This window comes from Hippoglossus hippoglossus, chromosome 13 (genome assembly GCF_009819705.1).
Source record: "Hippoglossus hippoglossus isolate fHipHip1 chromosome 13, fHipHip1.pri, whole genome shotgun sequence".
Taxonomy (NCBI): domain Eukaryota; kingdom Metazoa; phylum Chordata; class Actinopteri; order Pleuronectiformes; family Pleuronectidae; genus Hippoglossus; species Hippoglossus hippoglossus.
The window spans coordinates 14,154,793-14,170,898 of record NC_047163.1 but is presented as its reverse complement, the minus strand read 5'-3'; the positions used below and the strand labels follow the sequence as shown (position 1 = coordinate 14,170,898).

General features: G+C 41.8%; 1 protein-coding gene across 4 annotated transcripts in view; it reads right to left on the bottom strand.

Annotated features, from left to right (window-relative positions):
- The window catches only part of lekr1 (leucine, glutamate and lysine rich 1), a 75,648-nt gene that overhangs the window by 13,038 nt on the left and 46,504 nt on the right, over positions 1-16,106 (bottom strand). For 3 of the 4 annotated variants that reach the window (XM_034604949.1, XM_034604950.1, XM_034604951.1), the window contains exons 6-8: positions 15,744-15,825; positions 8,727-8,804; positions 6,688-6,891 (exon numbers count right to left, since the gene is read on the bottom strand). In XM_034604949.1, coding sequence (XP_034460840.1) covers positions 6,688-6,891; positions 8,727-8,804; positions 15,744-15,825 — 364 coding nt within the window. The remainder of the gene's footprint in view (positions 1-6,687; positions 6,892-8,726; positions 8,805-15,743; positions 15,826-16,106) is intronic. The other variant, XM_034604952.1, reaches the window with a different exon arrangement.

The following is a 16,106-nucleotide window of genomic DNA, read 5'->3' as shown; positions in this document are numbered from 1 at the left end:
ACACACACACACACACACACACACACACATAGAGGGGGAAGCACAAAAATAGATGTAGACAGACAGCCATGCATGAATGCTCCCCAAGAGTTGCAGGTTTGATGCCAAGATCTGACTCCTAAAGCTCATTTAAATGTGTTCCAGCCCTGTTAAAGAATCGGATTTGGTGAGTAGATATAAGCTTCAAAAAAGGGCTGACACTGTCAAACACGCATTATGAAGCTGCCCACCAGAATGAAAACATGTCTCATAGATGTGTTTGTCCACCACATGACTGAGATAGGGACATTTTTTGTTTTTTGAGTCTAAACTGCTCTTAAGCAGTGGTTTTGCAGTTAAGTCTTAGCTGGTGAAAAACCCAGGAAGTGAGGATTATTTTTATGAAGCCGAAGCCTTTTTAATATGTAACAAACTGCTGATGCATACAGCGTTTGTGTGTGTCTGTCTGTGTGAGTGTGTTTAAGTGCTTAAGTGTTTGTGTCCCACTGTCAGATATAATTCCGCTTCTCTGATTATCAAAAAAAGTAGACCCCTGCGAAGGTAGTGTACCAGAAGTTTTAACGTCAACTTTGAGTCTGTGTGCACGTGTGTGTGTATGCGTGTGTGGGCATGTGTGTGTGTGTGTGTGTGTGTGTGACCCTGGGGAGCATGAGCGTGCAAATTCAGCCCTCAGAAGGAGGTCTGAGGGGATTACAGGGAGGAACGATGGGAAAATCTGGGAGCACTCTCTCATTCGCTCACACGCCAGGCTGCTTTTAAGGACAGGCAAGTGTGTATGTGCACAGTGTATGTTGTGTGTCTGTGTGTGTGTGCAGCGTGAGAGGCTGCTACCTCATCAAAAGGCACATTCCATTTTTCCACTTTATGCTGATACAATCTTTGTGTGCTCACGCAGACAGAGGAGGCTGACTCTATATCCAAACGATGTCCGATGTTTTACAGCCAAGCTCAAGGGCAACTTCAATTATATTTTATTGTGTATGAATCACAGACTGTATACATCTCCACTTCCTCCCACTATCCAGAAATGAAGCCATAATACCCTGAATACAAACGCTGCCATCTTCTGATTTGGAGCCAGTCTGGACAAATGGAGCTGCGGTATCTAAATCCTGCCGATACATGTGCTCGACCAATTGTGAGTCAGTTTCAGCTGTCAATCATGATGTTTTATTCTGTTTTTGTAGCATCAAATAACTGATTAAAACCAAAGTTACTGGAGAAAAGGACACCTACATCGATGTGATAACAACGACCTTAAATGACAGAAACAATCTTTGAGAAAAATGTATCCAATGTATATTTCGATTTTTTCATTTGGTCCATGTCCCATCCACTAACATGGAGGAGGCAAGGTTTATGAGTCACACTGCAGTCAGCCCCCAGGTGACTTCACTTTTGGAGAGCTGTCATATCGTTCATCTTTATATACAGTTTATGATAAGAATCAATGGCAGGAATCTGCGCTGACGTCCACGTTTCTCCACCTGGAGAGATGATCAGGATTTTAAAGCCAGTAATCTCCTCACACTCGCCCATGTTTTCAAGGCAGGAACTCTCTTTTGACATGTGAATTTACAGCAAAGGCAATTTATGACAAGTGAATAAAAACAACTGAGAGCCACAATAAAAGTAAAGACCCAGACGAGTATGATATAATACTTTCCACTCTGGAAAGTAGAGAAAAATCTTGAAATTATAGAAACAGAGGAGAGGGGGAAAAAAGAGAGCTGTAAACACAGCTGAGGGAAGTGACCTATAGATGAATGGTTGATCTTTCCTTTTCTTTTATTAGTTTTTAATAGCGTAAAGCCTCAGGCCTTAAACCTCTTCTCTGTATACGGACAGACAGAAGGGAGAGTTTTTGAGATCATAACTTCTGTCACGAAATAACATTCCTCCGCTGCTTGAAACCACTTGAAACAAGTCCTCTCACATTTAACAGATGGATGAGGAGCCGCACAGATACTCCTGACCTCTCTTGACTTTTAAATCTTTTACTCTCTCCACTTTCTGCCACTTTCACTCTTTTTTCCCCCTCTTTTCCTCTCCCGCTCTGTCTCTCTGTTTTTAACTTTGTGTCAGTTATACTGAATCAAGTTCGCCACTATGTGTGTGTGTGTGTGTGTGTGTGTGTGTGTGTGTGTGTGTGTGTGTGTGTGTGTGTGTGTGTGTGTGTGTGTGTGTGTGTGTGTGGATCATGTGCGGCCCCTGTGACCCGGGCTGTGTGCGTACGAGAGCCAGACAGTGTGTGAAGTAACCACTGCAACCACAGTAACAGTCTCCGTCCCTCCGCCCTGCAACAATCCCTTGATCCGTGCCTCCCCTCATCTCTCTAAATCCCCTCCTATAGCTTCCCGGCCTGGATCTCTTCAAGTTTATCCCTCTTTTTGACCATCATTTATTCCTTTTCCTCTCCCTCTCCCTCCATCTATTCCCTCATGTGTTCCTTTTTTCCTCTGTCCCACAACCCCACCAAACCTCACTCCCACACAGACCTGGGGAAACTATCGCCTGCTGGACACAAAGATTGTCTTTTCACTTCTTAACTGGTTTTCATCAAAATCATCAATTTTAATAACTGCGTGTCTCAGTCGAGCTATATGGGGGAAATGATCCTTGTTATTGTAACCAAGTGACCTTTTTCACAGCAGTAAGCGATTTTAATCAAAGTTGGTCAGAGAGGGGAAGTAATGAAGTATAAATACTTTGTTTCTGATACTTAAGTCAATTTTTCAGGCATCTGTACTTTACGTGAGTATGACTTTACAACTGAGGTCATTTCAGAGCCGTACAGGCTTTACTTGAATAGTATCTGTAGTATAGTCCTTACTTGAATAAAGAACATGTGTACTTTTGCCACCTCTGAGGTTGGTATTATACAACTGTCCCTCATTTAAAAAAAAAAAACATCCATCCAGAAAGACAGATTTAACTCATAATTTGATTTAATTCAGCTAAAAAGTCTTTACATCAGTTCATTCTTTGTTTAAACTTTTTAATTTGATGTGGTAATTTTTAATTCAAAGGAATATAGTTTTAACTCTTATTCTTTAATTATATAAACTTAATACACTTGCTTTATAGCAGAACATAAAGCAGAATTATCAAGTGTTGAATTACCTCATTAACCTAGCACATGCTGAATAAGCTATTGTGACTGCTTTGCCAGCAACTTACAACTATCTGGCTGGCTAAACACCTGACTTAAGCAAAAAGCAGATAGTAGATTAATTATTAAATGAACACGGAGCAGGAATAAAGCTATACTTTATCTTCCCAGAACCTCCTATTAGAGAAAAACAGCTTTAAAGCCATGTTAACCCATATTAACCCTGCAGTGAGCTTATTACACAAGTGATATATCCTCCGCATGAAATGTGTTTTTTACTGTGCAAAACAATTCACCACAGTTACAGTGGTATTACACAAACAAGTCCTTGAGGGCAGAAAGACAATGCTTGTTTTTAGCGAGTTGTTGCAGCAGAGGGGTTTGCACAGGGTGATGATCAGTGGCAGGGCGCTACAGTGGGCAGAGAGTGTGTATGGGGGATCTGTGACGAATGGCACAACAGAGGTCAGGAGGGGACAAAGATAGAATCAGATGAGAGAGAGGAAAAGCACGGGGAACAGTAGTGAGAGGGCACACGCTGTAGAAGTAAATCTGTGTGAGTGTGTAGGAAAGAAAAGTGTACGAACGGGGGGACAATCCTTTCATGGGTCACTGAAGATCAGTGGAAGCGGTCAAATCTCTAAACTTAATGCTTGCTGAATAAAAAAAGCCATTATGTGCGAGTATGTGTGACTATATGTGTGTATGTGAGAATTCTTTATAATCAGGACACAAAGTGAGTACAGTCGAGTCAGTAATCCATCTTTTTCTTTGAGCCTCTCTGAATATCAGAGGAAAGGACACTTAGACACACACTCACACACACGCACACACATACACTGACCATTAGATGTCCAACAACTGATCTCAGTTCAGCTGAGGACGCCTCATAGAAGCTGCACGGTAACAGCTGGCCTGGGTGTTTCTTTGTGTCCCACAATACCACCGATATTCATTCAAATAATGAGATCAAATGGAATAATGGAACTATTTCAGCCTGGGGGCGGCACAGTGGTACAGTGGTACTAATACCTAACAGCGAGCTGGGTCTTTCTGTGTAGAGTTTGCATGTTCTCCCCGTGTCTGTGTGGGTTTTCTCAAGGTACTCCAGCTTCCTCCCACAGCCCAGAGATATACAGATTGGAGTTAGGGTAAATGGAGACTTTAATGCCCCCTTTCCTCTGGTGAAAAATCCACTAACACCCACTAACATCTGGCTTTTGTCTGCAATGGGAATTGGCATTCACTCCCGGTCATATGATTCTGCAGTAGACACAGGTTTCGGCTCCAGCTTCAATCCGCAGTGACACCCGGGCGCTGCTGCACAAATATCCATGAAGGTTTGTGTACTTATTGTTTTTTTACATCTTGGGAACTACATGCAACAGTGATTTTTTTGTCTTTGTATCACGCAACACTGGCAAGACAATGAAGTGCGAGGGCTTCTCTGTTTCGGGGGCGCTTGTGACGTCCAGAGTGACGCACCAATGGAAAAAAAAGGCAAACTTTACTAGCCATGGGAATGGAGTCAATCCACTTTTTTAGCAGGTTTACCAGCGTTCAAACAACTTGCAAATACCCACTCATTTTGGTGTAAAAAGGGTAAATATTGACAGCAGGTCGGAAGAGGAGTGCGAATGGTTGTTTATATGTTGGCCCTGCGATTCACTGGCAACCTGTCCAGGGTATACCCTGCTTCTCGCCAGATGTCTGCTGAGATTGGCTACAAGAAAAGGGTTAAAATCAACAGACGTTTTCTCCAATGACCAGCAAACACTATCCATCATAAGACGGTGATGTCATGCTACACTCCCTGCTGTTCCTCCAATGTGACAGAAAGGAGACAGAATCGTGACTTGGACTGTACGAAGCGATACAGGTCTTTTTGATGATGAAAAACACACATGGGATTCACAACCCCCCCCCCCCCCCCAGGGTTGAGAAAAGAGAAAAAACTATTTCCTACACAAGATGTGGGGTGGAGTGGTTCTTATGAGAGTCCAACTCCACAATGGAGGTCATAGGCTGCAGTGGTGTGCCATAAAGTTATATGATATATACTTCATACACAAATATATAAATCTGGAATGTATTTGGCCCGCCAGTACATTTTTTGCAGTGCAATTTATTACTTGGAGAAGCCAAAGTTGAAGAAGGAAATACGACTTTTTTGTGTTTCAATCTTTCATATTTGGAAGTTAGGGGTTTGACCGACTACAGAGAAACAGGAAAGAACAGTCTGAGGCTAATAAATAACAGGCACTTCTGACATGTTCTAAAGAATTTCTCATGCTTCATTTTTTGACTAATTCAGAATTGTCTTTTTCAGATGTTACAACATCCACATTTTTTTGTATTTAAAGCTGAATGTGGCTTTAAACGCAAATAAGGTGTGTGTATAACAGCACTGTCGACCCTGAGGTCCAATCAAGGACATTGAGTCAGTGGGATGAAAAAAGAAAACGAGATAAAGTATTGACACGGATAAACAACCCTAAATGCAAGCTGGGCACAGTTCCCAACTCTCTATTAGATCTACACTCCCTCTGCACTCATGGAAAGGATGTACGCCTTTGGCTTCGCACTGACAAGCACACATACACAGGATTCCTGCCTGTACTCACCCCATGTCCTCTTAGACACAAAGGGGTTGTAAATATTTAGAATTAGAACAAAACAGTCTGTTTCCCAACCAGGGATTTAGGCAGCTGAGCTTGTCGTTTCACTGTTGAGAAAAGCAAAGCACTGCCAGAACTGCACTCATACTGGTTCCCAATGAGCTTTAACCGTTCAGTACATCAACCCCAAGCAGTAAATTTAACATTTTAGTTAAAACCTTGCAGTATATTCCCAGTTTGAGATGGGTTTTGATGGATATGAGAAATGAAGTGAAAGTTCAGTCAAATGCACTGTTCCTCTTTCTCTAGGCTCCACTTGCTCATTCTCTCTTTTCATCCAATCACAGCCTGACACACTCACCATGAGCCAATCACCTGTAAGCCGTCATTCAGCTAGTAGTTCACTGACGGACCCACCTTCACCCCTGCACCACCTCAACTCTGGAGTCTGTGCCATCTCCCTTCAATCGTCCAATCAGAAGCCTTCATGACATGACATAGGACTGTTTCCATGGTGTTTTACTTCCCATTGTCGTCCAAGCACCAAAGTCTAGTCCTCTTGTTCACAATAAATATATTTCATTCAAATTTACTCATTCTCCTTTGTTTCTCTATGAGTCGCTCTTGGTTGATGTCCAGTACACCAAACTCAACTGTGTCTTCCATTAGTGACTGAGTCACTGCTGACTCATAGTTTATCCGTCTCATCTTTAACTGTTTTACAAATAAGTGGCTGTTTCAATTCCTTCAGGAAGCATTGGTTTGTCTACTAGTCTATTATCATACAAATTCTGGGGTTAAACCACTTGTCAGGGTATGAGTAGTTTATTGTTTTTTTGGGGATGAGTGGTTTTGAAAAAGCTTTTCTACATGTTGACTAGATTTGACATGAGAGAAAAAGGCAGAACTACACTTAGAGAGGATGTTACAGAGCAGAACAGATGTCAATATCTTTACCTTTCTTTCCTCAGCTCTCTCGTTTCCTGCTGGTCCTTCTCCAGGGCTTCCCTCAGTCGTGCCACTTCTTCTTCTGCTGCGCAATACTTCCGTTTTGTTTCTTCCTGTCTCTGTTGCCACGATGACAGCTGCTCCTGTATGGTGTCGCACCTTTGTTGGCATGATAACCACCTCTCGTGTTTCGCCTCCAACTCATCTTTTAACCTGTCGAACAGATGCAGTAACACATATAGTTACTATTGTGAAGGAATCTTCAAGAATGTGTACGGATTTTTTGAACAAACACACAAATAAAATACCTTGTATATTAACACAAGGATAAAAAAAAATGTAACACTTGGTGAATGTGAAAGCATGTAGGCTAATACAGTACATGTTGTAGTTGTACAGTTGTTTTGTATATATTTTGGTTTGTCCCTGTGTAAAATCAAGAGACAGGAAAGTGATAGAGATATGTTTGTATAAAGTAAAAGAAAGAGATGAACTGAGAGAGAAGAAACAAATTCTTATCTCATCTCTCCTCCATACGTTAGCAATGAAAATTAGATGAAGAGGAAATTAGCTGGAACCAATACAGTATCAGTGTCTTTGTGGTTGATATTCTAGTAGTTGGTACTTTTGTTTTAGGTCGACACACTATATGAAGATAGACAGAGAGATTCACTGAAACCATTCTAAGAGGGTGAAAGTGAACAAATTCACAATCCATTCGACTTAAAAGCAGCAATTTCCGATATCATCTGAGTTCTCAGCAGCAACCAAAGCTTTTCAACCACATAAACATTATCATCGAGCACGCATGCTCTCAATACTTAGACAATTTGAAGAATTGTTGTCTCCCATTACAGTTTTTGTCAGCTATGAGGGAGGCTGCCCCCCCCAACCGCCTCCTTAAATCTCATCCCTGCTGAAATAGCCTCCACCCCCCCAGTGGAGTGCTATCACATGTTGAGCTGTATAGGAGCCAGAGGGTGAGATCAGAGACTGCTGTGTGGGCAGGGAAATAAATCGACAGTGTAATTGAACACACCAGGCTGCCAGGGGCTTAGACAAAGAATACCAGCAGATACCATGTGAAAAAATACACACCCTACATACATCTTACGCCTGCATGGAAAGATGAGAGGCCCCCTGTGTGTGTCTGTCTGTGGGTGTACGCATGTGGGTTGGGTGGAGGCGCACATGTGTCTGCCTGCCTATTAATGTGATGCACTCAAATTGAAGTGCCACCGCGCCTCTGCATATCTGCAGTGTGTATGTGAGTCTTTGCACAGATAAGTGTGTGTGTGTGTGAGAAACAAGACTCCGTGCCAACTAAGAAGTGCTTCCATCTGTTGCGCCAGCCTCACACGAGACTCTCTGCTGTGTCACTGGCACTTTATAGAGCCTAAGATCTCCTCAGCTGATCTACGAACAGATTTCAACTGACACTAATATCCCCACCTCTCTCTGGGAGGAAGGAGATGGAGGAGAGAGATGAAGCAGAGGAAGAGGATGACTGGAGGAGAAAGAGGCTACATCCATACAAATACATTTTTATCAGTAATAATCCCTGTCTATACAAAAAAAAACCTGAAGACATATATCACGTGACCACTCATGTATCCTGGGCATGTGTGTGGTGGTATAAACAGGAAGCAGATTGTCTACCGTGCATTTGGTTGCTTAGTTACAGAAAATACGAACAATGGGCCGACAATGAGGTGGAACTGTCCGTGTTGATAACATTTTGCCTTCACCGCTGGTTGTTCGAGTCATGACTGACAATCAGGAAGCAAATGTGGGTGACTTGTTTCTCTTCTGTACTTGGCCCGTCAGAACTACAGCCTCTGAGCTTTCAAACTAAAACAGCATTTCCAAATGTCTCGGTTGTAGGTACTCCAGAACAATGGAGTAGTTCGGATGACAGGCGTAAACGTAGCAGCAGTGATGCATTTTAAAACTATACATTATAGTGGGGATTAAGCCTGAGCACATCTGGGGGAAATGTTAGAGAAAAGGAAGAGATAAAACTCAAACGACAGAAGAGGTTAGTTCACCTGAGTATTCTTCCTCTGTGCTCCTTCTCAGAGTCTTGCTGTTGGGACAGCTGTTCCTCACTCTGCCTCCTCTGCTGCCTGGAGACACAGAATAGATGGCACTGTTACATTTTCACAATTTGTTGAGTCAGTGAATTCATGAGACAAGGTAGCCTGACACACTGTCACTGAAAATAACATACTGTAGCTATAAAACCTAATTCACATGAATTGCATCTGCGCATTTCACATTTTAAATATTTACTCAGAGAATGGTTTTACACCCCCAAGTGTCATTGAAAAGTATTTGAACAAGAGACCAAATTCAACTAGTATTCTGTGTACTCCTACGCTTTAATGTCAGCGTAAAGGAGGCCAAGCTTAACAATTAATTATCTATAACATGTTAATATTCAACTGAAAAACCTTTTAATTCAGATATACTGAGTTGTTAAATTTAAATGATATCCTATGTGCATGTGTTTTGCTGTGTTTTTGAGATCACCATGGAAGACCATGTGCGGCTGCTGCCTCGCTCTTGAAAAGTAAATTCCAAATCAGTTTTAATTCTGATTCTGCGTGCCATGACAGTATGTGGTGCTCCAAAGCCCTGTGTACACGCAGCGAAGCACACACAGACACACACACAGACACACACACACACACACACACACACAGACTGTCCCCGAACCCTCCTAACCCTGTCGACTTCTCAGCCTAATCCCCTCTCTGGCGGCATGATCAGTTAATGTCTTTGTGTGTGTGTGTGCGTGTGTGTGTGTGTGTGTGTGTGTGTGTGTGTGTGTGTTTGTGCGTGTGTGTAGCTGGCTGTCTAGCCCTGTGACCTTGCAGCCACACGCAATGAGGATACAGAGTGAGAGGGCTCACACGTCTGGGCTCACAGACAGACAGCCTGTTTTCACTGCCAATCTACAACAGATCTACAACAGAACTGTGTGGAATTATTCTTCCATTTTACTAAAGAGGATTCATTTAAACAGCCAGTTGCATAAATACTTCATTATATCTGAATCATAACAGATTCTTGACTTCTGTTCCTTTTTAGTGTTAGTAATAGCACAACATTTATTCAAACACTGTTTGCCCCATGTGACAGCGTTTGCAAGTATTTGTCTGATACCAACCATGCGCAAACACACACACATACACACACACACACCCAGACAGCTGCGCCTGCCTCTCTTTGTACCTCTCATCATACATCTCCACTTCCCCCCTCTCTCTCTCTCTGTCTGCATCTCTCCCTCTCTGCTCGTTTGTTCTCTTTATCCCTCTTTTCCTCTCATGCTGTTGCAGCTACTGGTGATTTAGAGCAGGCCCCTGCATTCTCCTACATCCGGCCTATTTACGCAGAGCATACTTTACAGTCCACTCTGCATGTTCCTCTTTCTCACTCTCCTTTCCTGTCTTCAAGGTCAGAGATAACATGATGGCTGACTCCCGGCTGCTGTTTCCACTATTCCTGATCCTCTGGTCTGCTGTTCCTGACTTTGTTTCAGAGGTGACAAGGGAGACGACAAATAGAAAAATGTAAGAGAGAGGGACAGAGGGTTGTTGGTCAAGTGCACCACGGGAGTGGAGGAGTGGTTGGGGTATTTTTGTGGCTGCAGTACTGTACTTGTACTTGTAGAAACTAGTGAAAACTCGTGTCCTGGTGGAAACAAGGTGACATTAGGATTCATCTATTATTATACGTTATTAGTGGGCATGTTAGAAGCAGGTTACTGTGATAGCACAAGGGCTCTTGAAGGGCTTCAGCAAGACATGAATATCTCCATCTAATATATCTCCTGTAATGAGTCACGGTCATCCAGTAGATATGCAGCACGACGACCCACACCATGTCACGTTCGCCACCTTTGCCCAGGTTCTGTCTCACCTGCCTCTTGTTCTGTTTGCCTTTCATTAACTTCTCCTGTATTTGCAGATCCTGCCAACCCCACTTGCCCTGTTGTTACCTCAGTGTTCCTGCCACCTGCCTCACCTGACCTCTTTGCCCACCTGTACACCTGTCGCTCATCGCCTCATTGCTCTCTCAGTATTCGTGCTCATGCCGTCATGATAACGGAGAGAGAGAGAGAGAGAGAGAGAGAGAGAGAGAGAGAGAGAGAGAGTAGATTTCTTTGGAATCAGAGAAAGAAGAAAAAATAAGACTTCCTCTTTCCCAAAAGGCAGTGACTGATCTTATCTAATATGAGATAAACAGAGGACTGAGGTCAGGGAGGAGAAAAAAAGAGATGTGTGTGTGTGCGCGCGCGCATGCATGTGTCAGAGCAAAATCTTATGTGAAATGAGGTTCACCCTGAGATCAATAGTTATTTTACTTCCAACAGTCACACTGGCACACACATGATAGGTGCACGTGCACAAACTCACACACAGACACACACACGCAGAGCAGTCAGTGTGCCTCAGCCTTATGAAAACAAGCTGTATCACATCAATCACAGCCCCATCCTTTGCTCTCTCTCTCTTGACCTTCACTCATTCCATCATCCACTCTTTCATCCCTCCTCCCTTGCTCAATGCATCAATCCTGTCTTTTATTTCTCTCTCTCTCTCTCTCTCTCTCTCTCTCTCTCTCTCTCTCTCTCTCTCTCTCTCTCTCTCTCTCTTCCCTCTAATCCATCCTTTCAACCTGGCCTGCATCTGTGCTGGATGATCCATGTGTTCATCCTCTGATGAAAGGATGAGCTCAGCATCTACCGCCAATCACAGCACAGCAGTAAGCTTCCCCCCACTTTTTACATACGTGTCATACAGGGGGGGAGGGGGGGGGGGGGGCTCTCACTGTGTGATTCATGCTGCCAAAGTGCCCTGGGGCAAAGTGCATTCTGTGACTGCCCATCGGTCCTGCTGGCTCTTTCAGAAGTCAGAAACTTGAGCTGTAAGCCAGGTAACCAAGGGTGATCGTCACATCACGCAAACATCTGAGGGTGTTTTCACATCTGAAAGTCCGAACCAAGATCGGAACCAAGCTTTATGTCTTTGTTACAGTGTAAAAATTTGATCCGATTAGTTTTGGTTTCAAATTGTAATGTTGGGAGTGCACTAAAGATTGTAGTGTAACATAAAACAATATTCAGTCTCTGTGTGTGTGTGTGCGTAAAACAAGCTGTCCTTAGACCACCCCTGAAACATGTGTATGTGCGCATTTCCAAGGCAACGGGCTGGCGCCAAAAAAAACGCAACAGGTGCGGAAACACTGATACTTGATGGAGGAGCGGGTCAAAGGTTGGGCCGTTGTCACGGCAACAGCTCTTGTTCATAAACAAACTGGTACTGTCTGTCCTTGGATCTCGTAAAGAGAGAATCGTGGGTTTTGGAGGCTCTGGAGCTCATATGATGCAAAGTGATACTGAAGAGAAGACAGATCACACACACACAGACACACACACACACACACAGAGCCTGTCTGAACAGGCGACCAATCAGCATCAGGTGGACAGTGAAAGGAAGGTTAGCCGATCAACTCAGATTTCCCATCTGGTCCTCAGACGTCTGCCACACAAGGGACAGGGAGAGAAGTTATTGTTTAACAGCTGAGATTACTACAATTTACAAGTGGCTGATTGTTGCAGGTACATCTATTAAAGTACAAATTTGGTATTTCTATTTTATACTACTTTATATTTTTATACATTATTTTACTCACAAAATTTGTTTTCACAAAACATAATTTATTGTTGAAAGATTGTCATACATTAAAAATGTATGTGATGCCATACAGGGATACAGATTAAACCATGTCAGTACTCAATGACGGCTAATTACAGTGACATGCTACTTAAGATAAGCTAAAAAAAGATTAGATAAGATAATCCTTTATTCGTCCCACAGTGTGGAACTTTGCAACACTACAGCAGCAAGAGGGCAGTCAAAAATTGACATCAGTAAGGTAATAATAAGTAGCATGCAATACAAAATATAAATAAATGAAAACTAATATATTCAACTGTACTTACATATTTACTGGTCTGTATGAATGATGTGATAATATAATATATAAAAGTGTTAAAGAAGTTTTTGAAAGTAACACACTTTTAAAAGTAACACACTAAGGATCTAAGTATTTCCACAACCGCTGCATTTTTTTGAATCAATATCTCCAAACAGATTAATATTAACTTTATGACTGGTCATAACACTTTGAGAGGTTGTTGTGTTGCACAATTGAAAATCGAAATTTCTACAGATTACTCTTACACTTGGGCTACATCAATGTAAAATTCTAAAATAAGATTACTGTTTTTAGCAATTATTCTCTTTTGGAAAATATGAAACCGTCAATAGAAGAAAAATATTTCTCTACATTTGACATAGTTCACTCATAAATATTCAAATTGAACACAGTGCTGTGTAGACATTGGACACACAGACACCCTCCCCCCCAACCCCCACCAACTCCAACATACACACACGCAGACACGCCTTCTCATGCAATACAGTCTCAGACTTGAGCACATGTGCCGCCTGCTCGTCCACACACACCTCATCATGCAACATGGCCTTAAGGCTGATTCCATACGTCCATATGTCCACATGTCTGGGTGGGTCGCGTGCGACTGCAAACATCCTCGTCTCAGCCCTGATCCCTGTGCTGGATGGACGTGCACTCTCCACTCACATACACATATAAACACACACATGAAGTCTAATTTGTGTTTGATACATGCACACATTGGTATGTGCAATCTGTGTAAGAGGGTGGGGGGGGTTAATACGTTTTTTTCCCCCTGAAAGTTTTAACTGAGCACTGATCTTTTCCTAGAACTGGTTTGATGAGATTTGAAGAGCAAACTAACTTGTTTGATGATTTTCTTGAACAATGTATTATGTATTATACTCCATGATGTTTATGGTGCATTAACTATTACTTAAATGATCTTATACCAAAACCAGGGGTTTTATTAGTTTGATATAATATTTTAAATGTCTATTTGTGTTTTTGTCAGCGACACAGGATGATGATACTTTGCAACACACAATATAGTTGTACCAAAACTCTGATTTGTATGAAGGTACCAACATGTGGAATCAAGTAGAAATAAACTGTTTTAAATACTTAATACTCTGAAACAAACACTAGGTTTAAAAAATAATTTTATTCAAAATTTTCTTTACATTTATCCGAGTGTATATCTTACAAAAAACACTTGTGTGGAGCTAACCAGTGACACACACGCACACACAAAAAGTACACACACACTCCGAATCCAGCACACATACAGTACCGCCTGAGACAGTCTCTCCAGTAAGTGAAGCTGACAGCACTTTGAAACTGATTAGGAAAATGAGAGAAAAGGAAAACCCGAGCAAAAGCTGTAATTTCTAAAGGTCAAAAACAAAGTTTATGGCCAAAAAATGTGGGAGCGAGAAGGAGAGAGTGATGAGGAGGTTAGAGCGAGAAGGAGGAAACATTAGTGAATAAATGAGTGCTTCATCTGTAGTCTGTCAGGTCAAGTAGTCCTTTAATGCTTTGATTATCAGATAGAAAGCAACATTTAACATTTACTCCCTTAGTGTGTGGGGGAATGTTTGTGTCTCTGTGTGTCTGCATGTGTGTTTCTGTGCGTATGAGTCAAAGTGTATAACTTTGAAGTGGTTGTTTTTTCAAATACTATGAATGACGTTACTAAAACAAGATTAACAGTGTTCTGTATTGCTTACTATAACTAATGTGGGACATGTCTAAATATTTGAAAAGGTTGCCACTCTACAGTTCAAACCTGTGTCAAGATGTCTTGGCCAAATATGTAATCCTTATCTCCTTGTAATTTAAATGGCAACAAAACCTGCCCTACAGTGAAGCAATCGTGTGTTTGTGAAAATACTTGGTAGTGAGCAGAAAACACAACATACTGCATGTGTGGAATAAGTACTTCTGTCTATAAGAAGCAGGCTCAGTTTCCAAACTAAAACATGTAAATGCTCCCCTGCTGTGCTGTAATTTGCTTAAAGATATGTTGATGTAACAAATTTTCATTTAAATGTTTAAAAATTACAATGCTATATATTTTGTTGATTTCCAACAACGCTCAAACCCACAGAAATCCACAACTTTATTCAATGTAACAGGAAGTTTCATTTTGCCGTCATTTTGCCTTTTAATCACTTTGTTTTCGCTTTTCCTGTGGGTTTGTACATCTTCGCTATGACTTCCGTCAATAAACGACATATGACAAAGGAAAAACACACTGTTAGCCTGTTAGCCTGTTAGCCAGTCCGCTGTTTTTTTCTTAAACCGTTTATATTGATCACTCATACTGAATCACAATTATTACGTTTTATTACATATGATCAAACTAGATCATATGTTAAAGTTTTAATTGAAAGACCCCCAAAGGCTTAGGTTACATATTTTACTTTTACAGGATGTGGTGGGCTGACTGATTGCAGCTATACTGGTGAAACTAAAAATGTGTTCTTACTCAAATACGCATGATTATTCCACAGCTGCTGCTGAAACTGACATTTGAGAAAAAAAAACTGTATTTATGTGATTAACTGAATCTCTTGTATTTGCGAAGTATGCATTGTTGGTGTGGTTCTGTATTTACCTTAGTTTGAGTATATTTTTATCTGCAGTTTTAGTTATTAGAGAGGACGGAAAAGGGGGAAAATGTCAATGGAGCTGCAGCATGTTTGAAGTGATCACCAAAATATTTTCAAAGGCCACAGGGGCATATTTTTCTCAAGTCCTAACTCCTTGACTAGACCTTTGTGTGAGTGTATACGAGTCAAATCCTCTGTTGGTGCAGCTTAGCAGGCCCGGTATGCGGAACATGAGCATTTCCTGGTTTGGGCAGTGCTAAGGGGGTTGTATAGCAGCTTTCGATTGGTTGAGGTAAATCATACATAGAGCCTATGGTGACCTGGTCTTCACCCGGCATAGTCCAAATACCAAAATCCACCTGTGTCCTCATCTGAGCACATGTTTTAATGTATGTGTGTGTGTGTGTATGTGTGTGTGTGTGTGTGTGTGTGTGTGTTTTACCATATATTGTTGAGACTTACATCAGCTGCTGAGTTAGCTTCTCTCTTGCTTCTGTCGTTTTCTGTAACTCCTCACTGGAATGTTTCAGCTCCTCTTTCAGCACTTAACACACACACACACACACACACACACACACACACACACACACACATACATACACACACATACACATTTTAGTTGACTTGACAGGATGACGATGCAGTGTTTATAATGCTGGCACGAAGCCAGGCTTGTTACCAGAGGCTGTAATGTATGACAGAAAGAGGGAGACAGAGGAGAGTAAAGAGACGGATGATATTGTTAGCTCACACTTGTGCAAAGGAGGAAACCCTACACCAAATGAAACTATCTACAAGAATGACAAGATGGGTGAAGAGAAAGAA